The 22,581-nt window shown below is 48.1% G+C and overlaps 1 protein-coding gene across 2 annotated transcripts in view; it reads left to right on the forward strand.

The window, feature by feature from the left end:
- ANO2 (anoctamin 2) overlaps positions 1-22,581 on the forward strand; it is a 309,976-nt gene that overhangs the window by 22,813 nt on the left and 264,582 nt on the right. Inside the window, exons 2-3 of one of the 2 annotated variants that reach the window (XM_074326158.1) lie at positions 2,924-3,129; positions 4,364-4,690. In XM_074326158.1, coding sequence (XP_074182259.1) covers positions 2,924-3,129; positions 4,364-4,690 — 533 coding nt within the window. The remainder of the gene's footprint in view (positions 1-2,923; positions 3,130-4,363; positions 4,691-22,581) is intronic. The other variant, XM_074326157.1, reaches the window with a different exon arrangement.

The following is a 22,581-nucleotide window of genomic DNA, read 5'->3' on the forward strand; positions in this document are numbered from 1 at the left end:
GGGGTCGTTAGAAGGCTATTGGAGTAATCCAGGTGAGTGAGGATGGTAGCTTGGAGTAGGACGGTAGTCATGGAGGTGGTGAAAAACAGATGAATTCAGGAGATATATCAGGGGTAAAATTCAAGAGACTGTTGACAAATTGGATATGGGGTGAGGGAAGAAGGCTATCAAGGTTGCCTTAGATTTCTGCTTTGTGTGTGGGCTGACAGTACGGTGGCAGCATTTGTGGTGACGGGATACTGAAAAAGAACCCTGTTGTGGAGAAGATCCTAAGTTTGGTTTTGGGCATGCTGGTTTTGAGGGGGCTCTGAAGCATCCAGCTGGCAATGCCTGTAGGCAGGGGAATGTGTGATCTGGTGCCTGAGAAGAGTAGGGTTAAAGGAAAAATTTGGAGAGCCATGAGCACATAGGTAATAATTAAGGCCACAGCAGTGGATGAGAGGGTCCAGGGAAAGAATTAGAGGGTAGAGAAGAGGCCCCAGGTCCAAGCCTTGTGAACATCAATCTGATTGATCCAGAGATGGGTAAGCCATGTCCCCACCTGATGACACCCATAGCCTAGGAGGGTAGCTAAGTCACGAACACCTGGATCTGTTGTTCAAGGTAGCGTGTGTCAAAAGCCATGTGGATGGTCAATGAAGGAAAGACGATTCCATTTCTCCAAATGGGTAACATGTTCCATAGGCTGTGTATGGTGGCCTTTATTTCTGATCAACCTCAATTTACCTCGTCTCAGTCTCTGAAAGGATTCTCTTGGAGTATGTTTATCTGTCCCACCCTTCCTGATGGCCAGGCTTCATTCACATACCCCCTCGGCTTTTTCTCATGGTGTAAGCCAGCTCTCTTGGGTCTCTCCATATCTGTGTCATTATTGCTTGGTATGTCTTTCTGAAGCTGAATGACTGAACCATAGGCTGGTTTGGGGGAGAAGGTGGGTATGAAAGCAGGGCTACAGGCGGCCGTGATCCATGTGTCAGAGAGCAAGCAGAGGGAGCAGCCAGGAGGCAAGTAGGGTCTTAGAGGCCAGCCTCAACCCCCAGGTGGCACCTTTAGTGGATGGTGGCTCCTGGATAGTGGTTTGACTACAGCCTAGGCTGACTCTGAATCTGAGCTACCCTGAGTCACTGCTGTGAATGTGAATATAGTAGTCAAGGAAGGGCAGACCTTGATAAGCATCACCTTTATCGTCTGCCCAGTTACACATCAGGATGGTCTTGGGCTTTGGAGCCATGTATCTAGAGGTTTCCAGGCCTTTCCTGGGGTGTGGAGTCCTCAGTTCTGCCCTGGGCTAGTTGGCGGGCAAGCATACAGAAAGGCATGAGGGAGAGGGATGGGGCAAGACCAGAGACCAAGGAAGGAACCCCTGCCTTGATGTCCTGAGCTGGAGGCCCCCCTGTTGTACCACCAGTGTGCATGCCCACTCCTGCCCTCTGTGTTCTGTCTCTATGGTGTGCCTTCCAGAAGCCACCCACCCTTCAAGACCAGCCTTCAGGCTGAATTCCTCTGGAAGCCTACCTTGACCTGGCCTTTCTGGTTTTCCAGAATATGGAATATGGATTACATATAGAACTAAATGATGAAAGCTATACTCTGCTGGCCATAATTGTGTTTTCTGCATATTGGCACTGTCTACATAAAAAGATGCTGTCTCTCAAGGGCAGGGGCCAGATGTCTAGGCTTACTGAAACTGCCCAGGAGAGCTGGGCACATAGGGGCTGCTCCGCAACCTGGTAACTGCCCTGAAGCTCTGTTTCAAGAGACCTGGAAGAGCTACTGTTCGTTAATTAATCAATTAACTAATGAATTCAACAGGGGCTAAGGGCCAAGCTGGATGGATAAGGTGTGAGTTCTGCTCACACAGAGCTTAAAATGAAAAAAATAAGGATAGCTTTGATAACCATTTTTTTATTGCATGTCCATAAGCTAACGACTACTTTGCGTCACACCTCTTGTTCTTATTCTCACTGCAATCCTGCAAGTTTGGGACTCGTCCTCATTTCACAATGGAAGAAACAGGCCCAGAGAGCTCTCAGAGCTAGCAAGAAGTGAGGGTTAAGCCCAGGAGACAGAGCTGAGGTTTAAGCTCAGGTGCACTGGCTGTGCTGCTCTGCTTGAAAGTGTTTCTCAGAGGTGGGAAGAGGTTGAGTCTGATCAGCTGGAAGACCTTGGCAACTGGTGGCCCGCCTGGGGCTTTGCTGCAGCGCAGAGTTGGGGTCTTTCATCTTTCAGTCCCTTCAAATTCTAACAGGCTGCAACTCCATCGCCACCTGGGTTCCTTTCCCTCCAGGGTGATGCCGGAAGCTTTTTGAGATAGCACTGCAGGCCTGCTTCTGGTTGTTAGAAAGGCTGCTCTGGGGAGGGCCGAGAAGGGGCCCTGGAGCTCTGAGGCCTTGGTGGAAGCAACAGGTGCGTGGAGACCCTGCAGGTCATTGGGGGCTGCCCTTTTGTCAGAGGACACTCCTGTCTTCAGTGGGCCCACCCTTGGTCTGTCCTTGCTCTTTCCTTGAGGGGCGATGCTGGCTGGTCTGGCTGCCCCAGGGGAGGCCGTAAAACCTAAGCCTTTGGTATTAATTCAAGGCGTCTCTCCAGGCACGCTCCACCCATTCTGGCTCACCTGACACTACCCGTCTCCTCTTGTCTGGGAATTGTAAGATATTAGGACAGCCATCATCCAAAGGAGCTCCTGCTGGTGGCTCCAGCACCACCCTCGTGTGTGTGTGTGTGTGTGTGTGTGTGTGTGTGTGTGTGTGTAGTGGGGCAAGACCTCACCCTGGTTCCTTCTCCACATTCCTTTCCCTGTGACCAGTGCGACCCTGGCTAACTAAGGCTGTGAGGAGACATAACCATTTTCTTAGGGCCACCCTGGTGCGCCTCCCTCTGCTTCCTTTCTCTGCATCTCGAGCTTCCCATCACCTGACGCAACTTTGCCTCCTTTGCCCCACAGATATCCCCCTGCTCCCTGGCTCCCCTCGCAGGCTGAGCCCTCAGGCTGTGTCCAAGGGCAGCCAGGGCCCCAAACATGGACAGCAGTACCTCAAGGTGCTGGGTCCCCGAGCCCCGGATCTTCAGGGCAGTTCCAACCGAGATTCTGGCCAGTCCTGTGGTGGAGGGCGCACCCACAGCAGCTCCGTGAGTACTGGGATTGGGGTGCTGGCTGGCCCCCTGTTGGGGGCCCCAAAGGAACCTCTTAACTGGGAACCATCCACTTGGGGGGCAGGTGTTTATTTGTGTGTGTGTGTGTGTGGGAGAGAGAGAGAGAAAGAGAGAGAGAGAGAGAGAGAGACCCCCAGGGTTTTTGTTAGGGCCTTTTCCTCTCCTCTTTCTCCAAGTCAATGACAGCACAATGTCCCAGCCATACTGGAATCTTCTGGTCAGAGGAGGCCAAGGAAGCGGAGGTGTGAGGCCAAGTGACCTCACTGGCTGGTCTCCCTGGCTCCCCTCCGGCAGGCCTGCAGAAGCAGACCTCTGCTGTGGCGGCTCTAAAGGCTCTCCCTCGTGCCTGGCGCTTCATCTGGTTGCCCAGGTGACCTCTCAGGTGGCTGCTGAGCCAGCTGGGTATCAAACCAGTAATAAGCAGGGAAACACCCAAAGGGGAGGCAGGTTCGTACTCTGCTCTGTCTTGTTCTTTCTCCTCCTTTTCTCTCAGCCTCCCATCTCTGGGGGTGCACAAGGGCAGGATTCAGTCTCCCTGCTGCCATCTCTGGCAGAGTCCTCACCAGTGGCTGGAGCGGAGGAGGAAGACGAAGATGTGGGCCTGTGAGGAGCACAGTGTATACTGATTCCCTGTGGGGTGGGAGGTGGGGGTGGGCCGGGGGCGAGACATTGGTCTTTGTTCCAATGGATCCAGAGAACCTACCAGTGAGTACTGTGTGTGTGTCCACATGTGTGTGTCTGCAGGCAGGTCTGCCGACCTGCAAGGCGGTGGGCATGTGTGTGTGTGTCAGAGTGTACATGGTGAGGCATGTGTGCACGGATGTGTGCAGGAGTGCTGGTGCAGAGCGGCTGAGTGTATGTGAGTGTGTGCAAGTGCAGGAGTGGGCCTGTGGCTGTGTGTGGAGGCAGGTGGTGTGGGCGTGCAGGGGTCTGCTGCTGTGTGGGCAGTGTGTGTATGTGAGGGTGTGTATGCACGTGGATGCCAGAGCAGGTGTGATGGCACCGATGCCTGGGCTGTGGACAGGTGGGGGCAGGGCTGTGAGGGTGGATTTAGGCCACTCTGTCCTTTCACTGGGGCAGTTGGGGCCTTTGGGCCTGAGGGGCTTGCTTCCTACTACACCTTTCGGGGTGCAGAGCAAGGCCAGCCTCCTCTGTCTCTCGCTCCTTCCTCACCGGACCTCACCATCCTTGTCCTGTTCTCTCTGGCCAGATCGTCAACAACTACATGGAGGCCAGCGAGCCGGTGTTCTCGGAGGCCTCTCTGAGCCGCATGCATTTCCGTGACAACCAGAGGAAAGTCGACTATGTGCTTGCCTACCACTACCGCAAACGTGCGGCGCATCCTGGCCACGGCGTCCATGGCCACTCGCTGGCCATCGTCTCCAATGGGGAGACCGGCAAGGAGCCCCATGCTGGGGGCCCTGGTGACATTGAGCTAGGCCCGCTTGATGCCCTGGAGGAGGAGAGGAAGGAGCAGCGGGAGGAGTTTGAGCACAACCTGCTGGAGGCCGGGCTGGAGCTTGAGAAGGATGTGGAGGTGAGGTTGGGCAGGTGTCATGGGGTCGTGGGATGGGATCGCCCTGTAGGGCTGGGCTCCCGGTCATCGGTGTCCCCTGCAGCGGCCTTGGCTTTGTTCTTGCAGGTGGCTTCTATTTTTCTGGTGGGCAAATCAGATTTCCTTTCCCAAGGACTAGAGGAAGAGTCTTGATGTGGCTAGTGCCGCTGCCTAAGGGATCTCAGGCGGTGGGTGGTGTGTGTGCCACTCTGTGGTGTGGCCGTTGGTCTTGTTAGGGACTGAAGGCAGAGCATTTCTTCCTGGTGTGCTCAGGCCCCACCCTGTGGCCTGCTCAGGGATGGTTTCCTTCGGATGAAGACCCGGTTTGCCTACTGAACTTTGGATCAAAACTCTTCTATAGGGGACCTACTTCACTAAGGCGTGTGCTTGTCTGGGACTCCCCGATGAAGTTGATTATTTGGGAACTGAATCAACTGAGTTGATTATTTGGGAACCAAACATTGGATACATTTTATGAACTTGTGAGCTACACATATTCTCACCTCTGATCAGTAGCCAGCCAAAGGGAATTCAGGGAAATCCATGTATCTACACATCTATCTACCCATCCATCTATCCACCCATCCATCCATCCATCCATTTATCCATTTATTTATTCACTTACCCATCCATTTCTATATACCACAGTGATCCTTTGAAAACGACCTGCCATCAGGCCTTGGAAGATGCTCAGTTTCTGTTGTTACCCAGCTCATTGATTGCTTGTTTTCTTTTGACAGTCTTCTCTGAATGTGTTCCTCATAACTTTGAAACTTCTTTTCAGACCGTTGTTTTCAATGGCCCCTTACAGGTTTACAAATGGAAATCTGTTTCCCTCGTCCTTATAGGTCACCTGTGTTCTTGCTTTTCTTTGTAGCAGGGGAGGGGAGAGTGAACAAAAACAGTTCTATCATTTGAGATATTTTACACACATTCCTTAAGCTTTGGAACTTTCTCTAACCCTCAGCTCTATGATGGTGTGTGGAGGGAAAAGAAGATTCCTTTTTTTCCCCTTTAATTTCTTTCTGGAGTTTTGAGGAATGCACCTGAAAGAGCAGAAAAGTTGTAGAATTTGAAGACTTAATGAAAATGTGTTTGGTTCCATGCCCATTGGCAAGGATTACAGGTTATTTTGTTTAGATAGGTTTTGAGTCACTCCAAGCATGCATGATTTGTTGTGTTATTGGATTATTTCCCTTGTAACATTATCAGAGTATGTACTTGTCCTGGCCCCTTCAGTTTAACTAAGTGGAGAGACCGGATGGTGAGAGTTTCATATACTACACCACGTAGGAGGAAGAATGGTTTTCAGCAGACTGGCTTTTTAGCACCTTCTCACCCGTGTTACTATTAGTGATTTATTACATTTCTCTCTATCCCAAACAAAGACATAAATATACCATGGTAATATTTTAAAAAAATGACCTGCCATCGCCATACTCTCCAAAGTCATCTGCTCCTCTCACCCTCCCACTCCTGCTCCAGCCCACGGGCCTTATGTTGGTATGTGGTGGTCCTACTCCTTTCAGGGCCTTGGAACTGGTGGTCACCTCTGCCTCGGGCACACATCCCCAGATGTGTGCGTGCTCACTCCCTCACTTCAGACCCATACTCACATGTTGCCTCCTTCTACACATCTTCCCTGACGATCCTGGCTAGAATGTCCCCACCCACCATTCTAGTCATTGGTCCTGCTTTACTTTGCTTCATCGCACTTAGCCCTGCTACCTGCAATGACATGAGACATTTATTTGTTTTTTTCTCTGTGCCCTACCTGCTCCATGAAGGCAAGGGTTTTGTTTGGTGCACTGCTGTATCCTCGTCACCTAGGACAGAGTCTCAACAATAAATTAGTAGGTGCTTAACAAGTGTTGAATAAATAAATGACCTCCCTGAGTCTCAGGTTCCTCATCTCCAAAACAATAGGTGCCCTGCTGGATTGTAGTTTCACGTGCCCTGTCATTCGACTGGGCAATGAAAACATTCAGCGCAATGTTTTGTACATAGAAGGTACTCAATAAATGCTCATTGTGATTCTTTCAAGAGGTGTCATGCTGAGGGGTGGGGTGCCATTCTTATCAGAAACTTGTTTTGTAAGATTCAAGTTAATACTGTCCCCAAGCTGGAAGGGACCTCCAGAGGTCCCCAGGCAGGATGGCATGTGGCCTGGCTCAGACCCTTGTTGTGCTGACCTATGCTGCTTATCCGGACCCTTCAGCCAGGTGCCGCTTTTCTCATTATTTCCCCCCCATGTGTGACAGTGTGCTCTTTTAGGGCTACTTGGGGCTCTATTTCTGTGGGAGTGCTGGTTTTCACTTTCTGAAACCCAAAGCTCACTTGATGCCTCTGATAGGTGGTGGGAGGTGGGGGGGTTCTGGTGGGCAGGTTTCTCGAGGTAGTGGTGTGTTTTGCGGGCCATACAAGGAGCTCCTGGCACAACCACTGTGGGAGGCTATAGTCCTCAACCTGTCTCGGTGCCAGAGAGCGGAGGCCTGGGCCTCGTTCCCCTGCTTAGCCGGGAAGTGGCATCATACTCAAGATGTGGGCTCTGGAGTCCGAATACTGATGTTCACATCCCAGGTCTGGCATCTACTAGCCTCAGGACCTTGGGCAACAGACGTGATCCTTTTGAGTCAAAGTTTCCACATCTGTAAAGAGGGAATAATAATACATTCTTCATTGGGTTGTTATGAAGATGAAACAAGACAACTAAATAAAGTTAGTATCTAGAACAGTAATGAGTGTTACTGCCATTATTGCTACTTGAGTTGCCAGATTTAGCAGATGAAAAATCAAGATGCCTGGTCACATTTGAATTTCAGATCAACAACAAATAATTTTTTGATGTATGTCCTGTGTAATATTGGGGATATATTTGTACTAAAAAATTAGTCATTGTTGATCTGAAATTCAAATGTAACTGTCCTGTCGACTTTTATTATTGCTATTACTACTAGAATCACAGCCCATCTTTGCTTCCCTCCAGCATGTTTCATTTTGGTTGCTGTTGCATTTTCCTGGCTTTGGCTGGGAATCAGGAGGGCCCAGAGATAGCTCTTGGGACTGACCAGTGTTACATGGGGCTGTGCAGGGGGTCCTGGATTATTGTCACTGTTGTGCAACCACCAAAAACGCCTCCCTTCCATCCCCACCCTTGGTTTCCAGGCCTGCTTAACTCCTTCATGGGGCTCTTCCAGGTTACTCAGCTTCCCTCATGTTCCCCACGTCATCAGAGCCTGCTTCACTTGTGTAGCCATCATGGCCTGCTGTCTTGTTTTTTTTCTCTCTCCCTGTTTTCTAAAAATGTATCACTGTTATTAGCTTTGGGACCTCCAAGGCAAAGAGTTGACTTAATCGCACTTCTCAGTCATGGTACATTATTATCACTGGTCTGTGGAAGGACCCTCTCGTTACTTATTTAAATACCCCCTCCTCACTCGTCACTGCTTGCTCACTCCACAGGCAGTCATTCCAGGGCGTTGTGTCTCTGGGAAATGCACAGTGTCATTCTTCCTTTATGTATTTTCTTCATTTTTAAAATGGGCTTTATTGTCTAGAACAGTTTTATATTTACAGAAAAATTAGAGAGTTCCCGTATACCCCATACCCAATTCCCCCTATTATTAGCTTCTAAATTAATATGGTACATATGACACTATTAATGAATACCAACCCACTATCATTCACTAAAATCTGTATTTTAGATTTCCTTAGTTTTTACCTACTGTCCTTTTCTGTTCCAGGGTCCTGCCCTGGATACTGCAGTACAAGTAGTTGTCAGGTCTCCTTAGGCGCTTCTTGGTTGTGACAGTCTCTCAGAACTGTATGCATTTTTAATTTATATAAGGCACTCTATAGCCCATTCTGTTTCTAAGTTTTTTCTCTCAGCATTGTATTTTTCAGATCATTCACATCCTGCACCTGCATCTAATCCATATTTTAAAAGTGCATGAGCAGTTTGCCATCACAATTTACCTAGTCACTCCCCTAGTGATAATGGACATTCAGCTTGCCTTCAACTCTGTGGCACCCCAACAAAATGAGAATGAATTGTTACCTCCTCCAGAGCCAATGGTCCACGATCTTTTCCAAATCCCCTCCCCCACATGCCATGTAGGTGGTAAACACTGGTTAGGGATTCGTCAGCTGGAGCCTGTGAGGGTCTGAACCACTTTCTGGGGGCCTTTTGGGGCCTGAACAACTCTTCTCTGTGTCCCGATGCTCAGCCCCTGGCCCTCGACAGCAGCCTGGAAGTGGCATCTCATTGGAGCAGGGTTGTAGCTTGATGGCACCTGGTGGCAGTTTGGAGAGCAGGTGTAGGGGCCCCACCTACTCAGCTGTCCCCACCGCTCTGGGCTGGGCTGTCTTTTAGGCTCTGGTTTCACTGGGATTTTAAGATAAATGGAGAGAAATGGGTTCTAATCAGGGACGCTTTAAAAAATATTCACTTAGCCTTACAGATCAAAGGAACTTTGTATCCACTGAACTCTGACTGAATATTGCAGGATTCGTTTCTGACCCTAGTTGATATCTGGGTGTGCTTTAGACAGGATGATAATTGGTGCGTATTTTCTATTCGATGTTTCACTTTTTCATTTGTGTGCCTATCTCCATGTATTGACAGAGTCCCTATTTATATTTTAAAGACTATTCAGTATTTATTAGGCGACTAACCCACAGTTTGCCTATGTTTTCTTAGGTTTGGCTATTTTATTAGAATTTCACTTAAAGACATCACTGGAGATGTCTGTGGATGACAGAGGCACCTGTGTCCTCACTGCTGATTCAGGCACATGAGGGCCACCTGGGGCGCCACTGCTGCTGTCTTCTCTCTTGGCCATATGGAGCTTGTATTCTCAAAATTCTCAAATCTTGTTCTGCTGGGAAAACTAGGACTTCGGAAATTTCCTGATTCTTAGGAAAACCGTGCTGTTTGGTTTTCTATGGTGACATTGTCCTGGCTGGTCTTCCTGTCCATTGCTCTGCCTCAGGCATTGAGGGCAGGTTGTTTGGTGCTGCAGTGAGGGGAGCAGTGTATGAGTATTTCTATGGGGTAAGGGTCCCCATGTCCCTGCTGACTCCATTATAAAATTAGTCTATTTCCTTCTCAGGAAACAGGAGTCTCAGGAATGGGGTAGGCACCTGTGTTCTTAGGAAAGGCTACAGCAAATGCAAGGAAACTGTGAATGTGGAATTGAATGATGCCCCAGTTCCGTACTGTTTCTTGGTGATGGCTGCTACGCCTGCATGAGTGTGGGTAGCAGTCACACAGCTGTTGACTTACGCTAATGACTGTGATTTCCCCCTGGCTTTGGATGTGTTCCTATCCCACTTGCCCCACCCTGACGCAGCATGCTGGAGCCTTGGGCTTCACACCTGCCTCTCTTTCCTACCCCCAAGAGATCTTCAGGGAACACAACAAAGACAACCCAGCAGCCCCTGCCCCTGGGACTGCACAGTTGAGCAGAACAGAGCCACAGCAGGGCTGGTTGGATCTGATCTCTGAAGGGAGGCAGCCTGGGGATGGGGATACAGACAGAGGCAAGGAGGGGAAGTCAAACCCCTAAACTCAGGTAAATATACTATACTTCCTTTTCAAAGAGTTTATAGTCAAACATTAGCATTCAATATTCTTATCTGTTATGCATGGCAGCCCCACTGAAGTGTTAAGCAGCTATTGTCCCCATGTCATAGGAAACACAAAGTGCCTTGTCACGCTGGTGAAGAGCAGGGCTGTGCCTGGAAACTAGATCTCCTAACTCCTGCTCCCCCTAGTCTCTTAATAAGGGGTGGCGTTTGGCCTACACAGTCACCCAGCCTTGGAAGTAAGAACTGCCCAGGTTCTGAAAAGACTGGGCAGTGGGTGGAATGTAAAGCAGGTCAAGGGGTTAACTAGAGAGGGAAGGGAGCTGGGTGTGGCTCTTTCTCAAGGCCTTCATGTCTGGTGTCCTTCATCTATCGATAAGGGCTTCTAGTGGTCTCCAGGATCCTTCAAAAGGGGCTGGAAGGAGTTTCTGGACTTGGGTTATTTATGACTCCCATCCTACAGTAGCAGTGGGCAGGAATTAATGATTGACCTAAGTGCTTCTGGCCTGGGCACTACCTTGGCTGGCTCTGTGTTTTGCTGGGTTTCTGTTACCAGGTGCAGTCTGGGAGGTACAAAGATCATAGGATATTCATACTGGAAGGGCTTGCAGTGTCTTTCAGTTTCGTCAGAGAGCAGGAACTGAAGTCGAGAGGATGTGACTTGTACAAGCTCATGCTGCTATCTAATGCATTAAACGAATGAAATATTGATCATAGGGAATCTTTGCAAACAAATAAGTCAGATGGGCTAACTTCCTTCTGCTACGTCCATCTTCCTTGTAGCTCAGTTATTATCTTCCTGTGAAGGCTGATGTCTGACCGTTGCTCCTGGTAAAACTGTCAGGGGGTCCATGGCTGGTGCCTGTTCTGACTTCACACTATGCAATGGTGGTTGTTAAATATTTTGAGTATCACTCATGTTTCCTGCTGTCCTTCACATCAGTTTCTGGATTTGGTGAGGGTCAGGCCAGGGACCAGTTACCCTCAATCCTGTTAATCATTCCTCGTCAGGGCAGTGCTAGATATTTCGGGCTCTGAGACGAACATGGAGAAAGAAGGCCCTTCTCCTTTTATCATTTGATAAGTCCATGGTCCTTGTCAGTCAGAGACTACTTGGGCAGTCACTTCAACTGTAAAGACACTCAGAAGGGAAGCATCTATCAGGGGAGACCTTCTAGGCTCTGCTTCTGGCCCCCTCTCTCCTGCCTCTTGTTTAGCAGACATTTACTGAGCATCTATCTCCACGTGCCACATCCTGGGCCGGGAGCTGATAACACAGAGGTGAGTAAGACGTGGTCCCTGCCTTCAAGGACCTTGTAGTCTATTAGCAAAGCAGACCTGACCTCTAAGAGTCACCCAGTGAGGTCTAACGTGTAGTAACAGGGGTTGGAAAAGAATTCTGGGAGAGTGACTGATGGTCTGGGTGACTCGGAGGACACTTGAGGCTCTTGTCTAAACCGACTTCCATCTCCCTGCCACCAAATACTCAGGATCCCAGCCGATGTGAGTGGGCACTGTGAACTGGGGGTGTTCTACCAGCTCCTGTGGGTCTCCAAGGTCCCTGCCTGCTTGGACATTCATGAACATTCATGATGCATTCTGCTAAGAAGGCTGACCTTTGTTCCGGATGAGCAAAGGGTGAGTGGAATGGTGAGTGAGTGGAGCGATGGCCTTTCTCCAGGTGTCATAATGCTTCTGTTTACATCCAGACAAAAGCAGTGCTGTTTCCCGCCTTTCCTGTTTTGTGTACCATGAGTGTCAGGAGCAGGACAGTGGAAGCAAAAGGAAGAGGAACTAGCAGGGTAGTTAGCTGTGTCGCTGTCTTCTGAAGTGGACCGTGCTCCGTGGAGACCCCTCCTTCCTGTCCCGCCATCCCTCTTGACTTGCTCAGGAGCTCAGCTATGGCCATAGTGTCGTGAATCTCCCCAGAGAGATGCAGGAAATTGCCACTTATGGCCTGATGGCTCCTAGGGAACCCTGGGTCCATTCTGACGTCTCCCTTGAGCATTGCTGGTTTGGGAATCTCATCTGCTGCATACCAGCCCACCGTGGTCCGCAGCTGGACCGTGTGTCCAGTTCAGCGTTCCAAGGGGTTGGGTGTGGGTCTGGACTAGGTGACTGCTGATATTCTCATAGCTGTCTTGTTGAGTTTCCGTGTGGGGATCTTTTGTTGCCAGGTGTCGAGGGGTGGGGTAGGTCTGGCTGTGGATGTTTTAGCCAAAACTATGTTTTTTCCTTGTCTCGGAGCTCTTCCAGCCCAGGGAACTTACACTCAGCTCCTCCACAGGCCTTTGGAGAATAGTCTTCCCACGCCTCAGAGAAGGCCTGTGGGGTTTTAGCACCTTTTCAGGAACAGGAAGTCAGAGGGAGTGGAGTTTGATGGGCGTGCTGTTCTGTTGTGTCTTCTTTGTGAAGTGCAGACACAGGAGGCCCTGGAGGCGTGGAGCTGGAGCCACGGGGCCCTCAGCGTCTGTGTGTGTTTGCTGCTGGCTGCTGGCACACTCCCCACCCGTACTCACAGCCTGTGTATTGCGGTGTACTGTCCTCACTGTGCTCGTGGAATCGAAGAGGACGCCTTCAGACCAACGCGGGCCACAGCCGCAAGCGGGGCTTGGGGGTCCCGGCTCTGCTAGCAGACTGTTTAGAACACCAGTGACTGACTGTCAGTGGGAGTCACATCCTGCCTGTCACCTGGACTTCCCCAGCAACAGGACACAGTGGGAACTTTGTGTGTGGAGGGTAACACGTGGGATTCACAGATGTGCACCTTTGTGTGAGTCTCAGCCACGCTGGGTCTATTTTCCTATCTGTTATCTGTAGGCAACACCTTCCACAGGTGAAAATACTTTATAGATCTTATAATGTCATAAAATGAAGTGTCATTATTTCCGCAGGAATGGTGTGGGATTCCTTCTTACCTTGGGTTTTCCTTTTTGCCAGTGGATCCAAGTTGGCTCTCCCACCTGTCTGCATTTTGCTTTAATTTTCCGATTTTTCCTCCTCCTTATGAGCTGAGTTGAATTTCTTTCCCATTTTCTGAATGAAAGAATGTATCTACTTGTGGATTAGGCATCCCCAAAGAAAGAAGCACAGTGGTTTACTGTCTAGTTGGGAAATGAGAGATACACTCAGGAAGTCACGTATGCTGATTTCTTCTTTTCTGGGTTCCCCTGGTAAAGGTTTCAGTTACTTGAATACCACTGCATACCAGTCTCATGGTTTTAGGCGTAGGCATTTACGCTCATATGGTGAGTTGCTTAATATTTTGGCTAAATTGGCTCACTTTTTAATCTTACATTTATTTTAAAAGGAGATATTATATTATCATAAATGGAGAACCAATATCACTGGCCAACAAATAGATAATAACTACAAAAATAAACCACACCTGAAACAAAATAACATCATTACTTTCTGTCTGGATACAGTTGGCTGCAGAAGGTCCAAGGCTGAGGGGCCTGCTTGCTCTTTGTTGAGAAGCTTATTATGTTGTACAACTGAAACTAATATATGTCAATGATACCTCAATTAAACAATAAAATAAAAAAACAAACCAACAAAAAAAAGGAAGCTTAGCTAGTATCAGAGAGGTTAAAAACATATTGGCATTAAACTGCATTTTATCTTTGCAGGATAATTGAAGAGACTAACTTCTTCATTATTTAAAAATGTTACTTGATGTGCTGTTCTACCTGTCCATAATCTAATGCCCCTCATTCCGTAGTTGGGCAGCATTACCAAAACAGTTCGCCCTCTGGAGCTTCACTTGTCCTGGATTGACTGAAGACTTTGAGAACAGGGATTGTGTTTTGCTCTTTATTTTTTTTATACAGTGTCTAACACATAGTAAATACTCAACAGTGTTTGTTGAATTGATTCCAAGCATACTGTTCAGCAAGGGCAATATACTGTACAGTTGTTCAGGGGAGGGAGAGATTCCCAAGAGTTGGGATTAGCAGGAAAGGCTTTCCAAAGAAGATGGAACCCTGTCCCCTGCTTCTAGTCCCCGACTCTCTTGCAGCAGCCTGGAAACCCTGCTCTGAAGTTCCCCTCGTGCCTCTCCCTTCTCTCCACTGGAACCCTCTCCCATTCCTACTTTGCAATGGGCAGTAGCTTTGCCATTGCTTCTCCCATCTCCTTCCCCAGCCAGGGAAGAAAATACCACAGCAATCTGCAGCCCTCTCAGTCCCCCACCGGAGGAAAGGGCTGAGCAGAGCAAACAGTAAGGGAGGGAATGGGAGGGGGGAGTTGGAGTGTGTGTGTGTGTGTGTGTGTGTGTGTGTGTGTGTGGGAGAGAGAGAGAGAGAGAGAGAGAGAGAGAGAGAGAGAGAGAGAGAGAGAGAGAAAGTGTGGTGAACCTGAGCCTTTACAGGCTGCCCTCTGGTCCAATGTTGAGGGGATTTTGGTGACCTTCTGGGGGAAGAGATTGAGCATTGGGTGTTGTTAGCAGTGTTTTGTTTTTTTTTCTTTTCTTTCTTTCTTTCTATTCTTCCATCTTTTCTTTCTCTCTACTTCTCTCCCCCTCTTCTTTCCTTTAGCATCCTCTAGTTCTGTACCGTTGGGAAAATCCCACAGCCCAGGATGATTAGTGCTATGAACTTGGCGATGTTTGTGTTGATGCCAGGCTAGTTGCTATGATGTGATTACGAAATCCTTCAGAAAAAGATGCAGAAACTATTTCCTGTGGATGGTGTGTGAGGATCTGTCCCATGATCATGGCTATGTCCAGGTCTGTCTGGTGCTAGGACCCTACTTTCATGCAGTCACCTGAAATCTCCTTTTCAGTGTTGCCAGGAATACCTGTTCTCTCCCTCGTGCCACGGAGTGTGGGGGGTAGGGACTCAGGAATCTAGACCACCCCTTCCTGAGGCTATTACTATTGCTTTTGAAGTTGTTAGTAATGACAACAATCACTTCTACTGTGCTAGGTACATAGAGTAACTCATTTAATCCTTATAACAACCCCATAAAGTCTTTGTTACAGCCCCTATTTCTCAGATCAGAAAACTGAGGTTATGTAACTTGGTCAAGGTCAAACAACTGGTGACAGTAAGGAATTCAGAACCTGAGCTTGAGCTCCCAGTCACTAGTGTTCCACTTCTCCAGAGCTAAGACTTCTGCCCTCCGAGCTTGGTGTGGGGAAGGGAGCGTCCTTACTCTTACCACTGGGGTTGTCAGCAGCTAACGCAGGTTCAGGAGAGGAGAAGGGAACCTCTGAACTTGACAGTTTTCTCTGTGTACGTCTTCGTCCCTTCTTCTGCCCACCTGTCTTCCCTCCTATCTGCCTAGGTGGGAAGCCAGGGGTTAGAGAACAGCTGGATCCCTGCAGGTACCTTTGAATTACTGAGGAGCTGTGTTTGTGGCAGGAATCAGTCTGCTCAGGACTACCCCTGAGACAGCTGGATGGATCTGGAGCCAGCAGGCAGAGGTGATAAGTGGCAGGGGATCCCAGGAGGATAAGGCTGGGGGATGACACTGCAAGAATTGGAGAGAGCATGGGGTGCAGGGTGGTATGCAGAGCCACCGTGGGGCCCTGGCAGGGAGGATAGTGAGCCTATGGAATGGGGAGGGCTGGGATGACCCTGGCTGTGTGCAACAGGAGGGATGATGTTAGGCCCAAGAGGCGCTGGTCTTGGCGAGCTCAGCCGCTCTCTTCTGTAGCCTCTCTCTGCCTGCTTTTCCCATCATGCAACCTCCTTCATATCCACTCTGAGGTCTTTCACTCAGACCAGTACAGTTCTGCTTTGCAGCCGTTGCACTTTCAGTAGGGATCAAAGCTGTAGGCGAATGGGGGTGTACGGAGCCCCAGCAGGTGGAACAGGGCTCTGGAAATCACACCATGTTGGCTCTTTCTTTTTCTCCATGGCCCCAGACAGGTCTCCCTCCTTCCCTTACCCTCGCTGTCATAAGCTGCTTACGTTGGAGCCTGATGCTGTAACAGCCAGACAACATTAGAGATGGAGTGTCCCTTATGTGTAGAGGCTTATGCTGGTTTGGGATGGAGGAGGAGGACGGTGAAATGGTCAGTACATTTGGAGAGGTCAGTGTTTAATGAGGGAAACAGAAGACAGACCATTTCTCGGGGTCGTGCAGGATGACCACCATAAATATGCAGGTTTATCCCATGTATGGGCTACTTATGGACGGTGAGTGGTTAATCTGCGGACAGCCTCTTGCATTCTGGGTCATTCCCTCCTGCTGTTAGGATGCTCAGGAAATGGAACCTAATTCAGTCATTAATCTTAGCCTAAGCCAAGCTGAATCAGACAGACATTCTGGGATCTTCTTCCCGCAAACACAGCGTGTGATTCCCTCTAGGACAAAGGGCTGTGGTTGATCTGTGCTAACACTCACCTCCGCTGGTTTGGGTAATTGTAAATTGCCTGTACAGACCTTGTCTGCATATATAGTCGGTACACATCCTAACTGTCTTGCCATAATGCCTGGAGCCAAGAGCGGCAGGGATGGGAGGTGTCCTGAAGGAGAGTGAATCTGAATGCCAACCCAGCCACTATGCGCTGTTCACCTTGGGCAAAGCATATGCTGTCTCCCATCGCTGCAGTCTTCTCTGTTTGAGTTGTTTGAAAGAAGACTGGTACATCATGCATACCTAACATTTGTCAAGGAAGCAAATGATTAAATGAGATAGCATTTGTTATTGAGAGCAGTGCCTGGCATATGTCAGAAGCTGTTTTCATTCCTATTTTAGTTCCTTAATCTCAGGTCCAAAGATCCCTAAAACAACATTTGTCTTTTTCTGGTCTCTAGGAGTACCTATAAATCAGAGGTACTTTCCCACCCTAATTATCTCCATTCCTCTGCTGGCCTGGCTTCATGGACCAGCAGGAGACTCCAACACCTGCCTGCTCTCCAGATGCTCTGGAGAGCCCCGTTTCAAAGAAAGCTGCTTTTTTCTTTTCTTTTTCCTGGAGTGTCCGGGAAGCTCACCCAAGAGCTAAGACCCCATATCAAATACCTCACCAGAAGACCAAATGGTTCCTGGGAAGACTCATTTGGAATCACTGGGCTGGTGAACGTGTTTGAGCTAAGTCTAGCCTGCTACATTGAACAGATGTTTTTAAAATTTTCATCAAATTTTAAGTGTATTAATGTAGCTTCTTACAGCGAGTCCTCTTTTTTTTTTTTTTTAAGTTTTATTGGGAAATATTGGGGACAGTGTGTTTTTCCAGGTCCATCAGCTCCAAATCATTGTCCTTCAATCCTGTTGTGGAGGGCGCAGCTCAGCTCCAAGTCCAGCCGCCGTTTTCAGTGTAGTTGCAGGGGGCACAGCCCACCGTCCCACGTGGGAATTGAACCGGTAACCTTGTTGTTGAGAGCTCGCTCTCTAACCATCTGAGCCATCTGGCCGCCCCTCCAGAAGCTCAATGGCAGCCGTTGTCTTCAATCTAGTTGTGGAGGGTGCAACTCACTGGCCAATGTGGGAATCGAACCGGCAACCCTGTTGTTCAGAGCTCACGCTCTAACCAGCTGAGCCATCCAGCTGCCCCAGTGAGTCCTTTTGTAAAATAAATAATCAACCTAATTTATCTGCTTTCCAACCTGGACTTTCAAATCTCAAGTTTGTTTGAAGAGAAGCACACCTGTACCTGTCTGACTACGCTTTAGTCGCAGAGGGTATCTCCACATACACAGCTCTAAGCACCATCTAGCTGGTGAACCTCCTAGAGGAAGCAAGAATACAAACTGCCTCTGTTGCTTGTTCGTGCAGTATCCCAAAACTCAGGAGGGAAGTTCTTGGGCTCTGACCTCAGTCCCTCCACAGCAACCATATGTTGGGGAAGGAACAGGTCACATGGCATGCATTTGATTGGCCCCGCTGGGTCTAATGTACATGGGAATTAGACTTGGGAGCCTCATTTTGAGGCTCCAATGTTCTAGGCAATAGAGCCAATAGGAGGATTGGAAAAATATCTTCCTCGTGGGCTGAGGAGGGAGTCTGGTCGTCTGCTAATCGGAACTCTTTTCCAGGCTTTGTTTCAGATTGGGGAGAGATCGTGTGACTTTTCCCAGATCTCGCATTTCAGTGTTTTCGGCTGGTTGGGTTCTCCATGTCTTGTCTCCTGTGGCATCTAGAAGTAGGTGAGCTCGCTGTTCTCTGCAGGACCACTTTCCATGGTGGGCTGCGTGAGATGTCTGAGGGGCGTCTTCTCCAGGCTGCTGCCTCTGGAGCAGGCTTCCTGTGTCCCATTCCTTCAATCATCTTCCCAGGGACTTCTCCATTATCTCAGATAATATCTCCCTTTGCTTCAGAGTGACGAGAGTCTGAGTTGAACGTCTCTTGCTGCCATCTCAACCTCTTGGTCCACAGGGTCCTGGACTCTAGGGAGGCAGAGAACAGCTGCTTGGCCCCGCCCCTGTTCCTTCTTTGTTCTTATTGGGGTATCAGCTCCATGCATCCAGCTTGTGAATCCCCCAGCAATTTCTTTGTCACTAGATCACATTGCATGCTCCTCTCCAAATGCTCTCTGGCTGCTTCCTGTTCCAGGCATCTCCCTCCCACCTGAGTATTTGTGTTTCTGATTATTTATCCCCAGATGCAACGACCGCATTTTTCCAGGTTGAATCTGCTCCTTGTTACTTCCTGCCTGGGTTTGCTAACATGTCCAGGTCCCCTTTGCAGCCCCTGCGACAGCCTTGCTCGGCATGGAAACGTGGATTTCTGGCCTTCTTCAGAAAGCAAACCATGAAGAGAATGGGATGGGGAGAGCCAGTTCCCCTACTGAGAGGGGCCCCACCCAATCTGAAGTCCAGGCCCTCCCCGGGAGAACATCTGAACTGATGAACACTGAAACCCATCAAGTGCTGCCAGCAGGGGGATGACCTAGAGTGAGACCTGTCCCAGCTGTCCGGCTTTTTCTTAGTCTCCTGAGCCGAGAACAAGGAGACGCCTGCCTGCCCTCTTGGCCTTGGCTCTTTCCAAGCAGCCGTCACCAGTTCTAATTAAATACTCAGCAGATGAACTGACCTAGGGCGCCAGATGAGGGGCTTGGGGGGCCATTTCCTGTCCAGGGAGGGGAGGCTGGGGCAGGAGGGCAAGGGGCCACAAATTAAATGCAGAGGGAGAGTGAATGTGCCCCTAGTTTTTTTTTTTTTTTTAAAGGAAAAATTTATTTTATTTCCGTTTTTCAAGTTTATTTTATTGTAAACCGTGATGACTCAGAAATCCAGAGTTGGAAGGCACCTTTGAGAGTCTTTAATGCTCGTCTCATTTTGCAGATGGAGGGCCATGAAGTTTGGTAACTTTCTCAAGTTCACAAATGCATTTTAAGTCATCCTCTGCCCTGTAGATGGGTCCTAAGTATTAGGCATAGGAAGTTGAGTCTCTGGTGACTAGGAGGGGCTCAGAAGCTGACGCCTATCCAAACAACCCTGTCTTCTGCTTGCCTGCACTTTCCCTCACTCTTCACCTTGAACCAGAGCTAAAGGGGAAGTTAGGCACAGTGATACCTCTTCAGCCTCCCAGGCTCTTGGTTCACCAAGGGTGTGAATGCGGATGAGTTGGATACTGCTCCTGAGAGATTGTCAGAACTTGAGTGGCAGAGGGAACTGGTTAAAAATGGAATTCATGCATCCCGCCCCCGTCCCGGGTCTCTTCCTCCCTACCCCACCCCAGCTTCTGAGTCTTGAACATGTTGCTAGTTAGAAGGCTTCCTCAGAAGATGCTGATGAATTTAGAATGATTTTAAAATTCATCTGGGGAAATAAACAGCTGCAGCTTGAAACACAAACACATACATTTGTGCTGCTGTGTCCACCCCCCACCCCCAAACATCTGATCCAGGAAAAGAGCACACGCCCAAACCTTGTAGAAACACAGAAACCCGTGTGGATTACGTGAACGATCTGAACAAACCACTGCACAAAGGAAGAGAGCTTAGCCGTCCTGCAGACTGGCGATACTGCTCCAGGAGACTGCATGGTCTTAAGAACACACGTCTGGAATCCTAGAGATTTCAGCATCTCTGGTTTGTGGAGCTCTTTGTAAGACAGAGCTGTTTCTCTCTTCTAAGAACCTTCTACTTCCCTAGGGAAGGGAGGAGGAGAAAGAGAACAAACATTTGTAATCACCTACGTACATGCCAGACTGTTATATTCTCTTTAAAAAATTATTGTGAAGTAGCAGTTACTGTGAAACTATTAGTCCCATTTTGTAGAAACGGAGTCTTTCAGAGATGGAGGTAGGACTCCCTTTCAGAGCCAGGCCCTTTCCATGACAGTGCATTGTGTCTCATTCCCCTGGGTTCTATGGACTTACCTGACTGAGGGTTTCAGAATCCTTGGACTCTGCAGGGCCATGGGATTTTTTTTTTTTTTTTTTTTTTTTTTGGTGTGGGGGGTTAGCTGCTAACTCACTAAGTGCATCTGTTTCCTCCCTTGAAGATGACAATCATGCAATTTGTCTGAGTTGTTAGAATTCTTAATAATATGAAGTCTGTAATCCTCTGAGATGTGATCAGAGCTGACTGTTAAAGACTTACTTGTTGGCCCTCTAAGCTGGAAGCACTGTCAAGAGGGATGGCTCTCATCAGTGAGTCTACTAAGCACCTACTAGGCGTGGCCACGTGTTGGGAAGAACCGCAGTGTCCGGCTCAGGCAGACAGCAGGGGAGTCGCTTCCCCAGCAGTGAGAAACAGCCAATTTCTTGGGCTGCAACTTGGTTTCACATGCTCCTCTTTTTTTCTGCCTTTAGAAACCCCTCTTTTAATCTGTTACCCTTTGTCACCTACTCACTCCTCCCCTTCATAGCCAGGCTTAAAAACAACAACAACAAACTTTTCATTGAAGTGTAACATGTTATAAAAGCACAGAAATTATAAGTGTACAGCTTGATGAATTGTCACTAAGTGGACACATTTGTGTAACCACTGCCCAGATGAAATACAACATTTCCAGCCCTCCAGAAGCGCCTCGCGGGCTTCCGCTCCGTCAGGGGCCCCCACCCAAAGGTCATGACTATCCTGACGTCTAGCATCACACATGAGGTTTTGCCTGTGTTAGAACTTTATATAAATGGAATCAGATGGTATATTTTCTGTGTCTGGCTATTTTTGCTTAAACTTAAGTGTGTGAGATTCATTTATACTGCTGTGTGTAGTTTCATTACTATAATGGTATTTATTTCATTGTTTGAATGCACTACAATTTACTTATCCATTCTACTGTTGATGGATGTTAGGGTTGTTTCCTGTTTTAGGCGATTATGAATAGTGTTGCTATGACTATTCTTTTATACATCTTTTGGTGAATGCATTTCTGATGGGTATAACTTAGGAGTGGAATTGCTGGGCCATATGGTCTGTATATGTTTAGCTTTAGTAGACACAACTGAACTGTCTCTAGAGTGTTTGTACCAATTTATACTTCTCATCAGCCATGTGTGAGAGTTCTAGTTTCTCCACATATTTGTCAACACTTGGTATTGTTAGTCATTTTAATTTTAGCCATTCTGGTACATATGTGGTGGTATCTCAGTGTGGTTTTAATTTGCATGCTCTGATAGCTAATGAGATGAAAACCTTTTCATATGTTTTTTTTTTGTATCCTCTTTTGTGAAAAAGTTCTTTTTCAAGCCTTTTGACCATTTAAAAATATGGGTTGTCTGCCTTTTCCTCGCTGATTTGATGGAGTTCTTCACATATTTTTGGTACAAGTCCTGTTTTGGTACAAGTATCTGTTTTACAAGTATCTTCTTTCCACTTGGTGGTTTTTCCTTTTCACTCTCTAATTGTATCTTTTGGTGGATAGAGGTTCTTACTTTTATTTTACTGCAATTTGTTGACTTTTTTCTTTATGAATAGTACTTTTTGTGTTCTATTTAAGAAATTGTCGCCTATCCAAGTCATGAATGTCTGTTTAATGTTGTCTTCCAGAGCCGTTATTGATTAACTCTTCACATTCAGATCTACAATCCACATGAAATCGATTTTTGTGTTTGTGGCTTGAGGTGTGAGTAAAGATTAATTTTCTTCCCCCACATGGCTACCAGTTGACCTCACATCATTTACTGAAAGAACCATCCTTCTCCCCTGCTCTGCAATGTTACCTGTGTCATAAATCAAGTGTGTGTCTGCTTGCTGGACTCTAATTTATTCCATTCATCTGTTTGAATATCCTTATGCTAATACCTCATTATCTTTTTTGAATATCTAATTGGCTTTATTAAGAAATTCATGAGTCAGGCAGCATCCCATCTAGCAGCTGGAAGGGTGCTCCCAATACCTCATTGTCTTACCTGCACTTGACAATAAGTACCTCATAAGCTTTTA

This window comes from Rhinolophus sinicus, linkage group LG02 (assembly GCF_036562045.2).
Source record: "Rhinolophus sinicus isolate RSC01 linkage group LG02, ASM3656204v1, whole genome shotgun sequence".
Taxonomy (NCBI): Eukaryota; Metazoa; Chordata; class Mammalia; order Chiroptera; family Rhinolophidae; genus Rhinolophus; species Rhinolophus sinicus.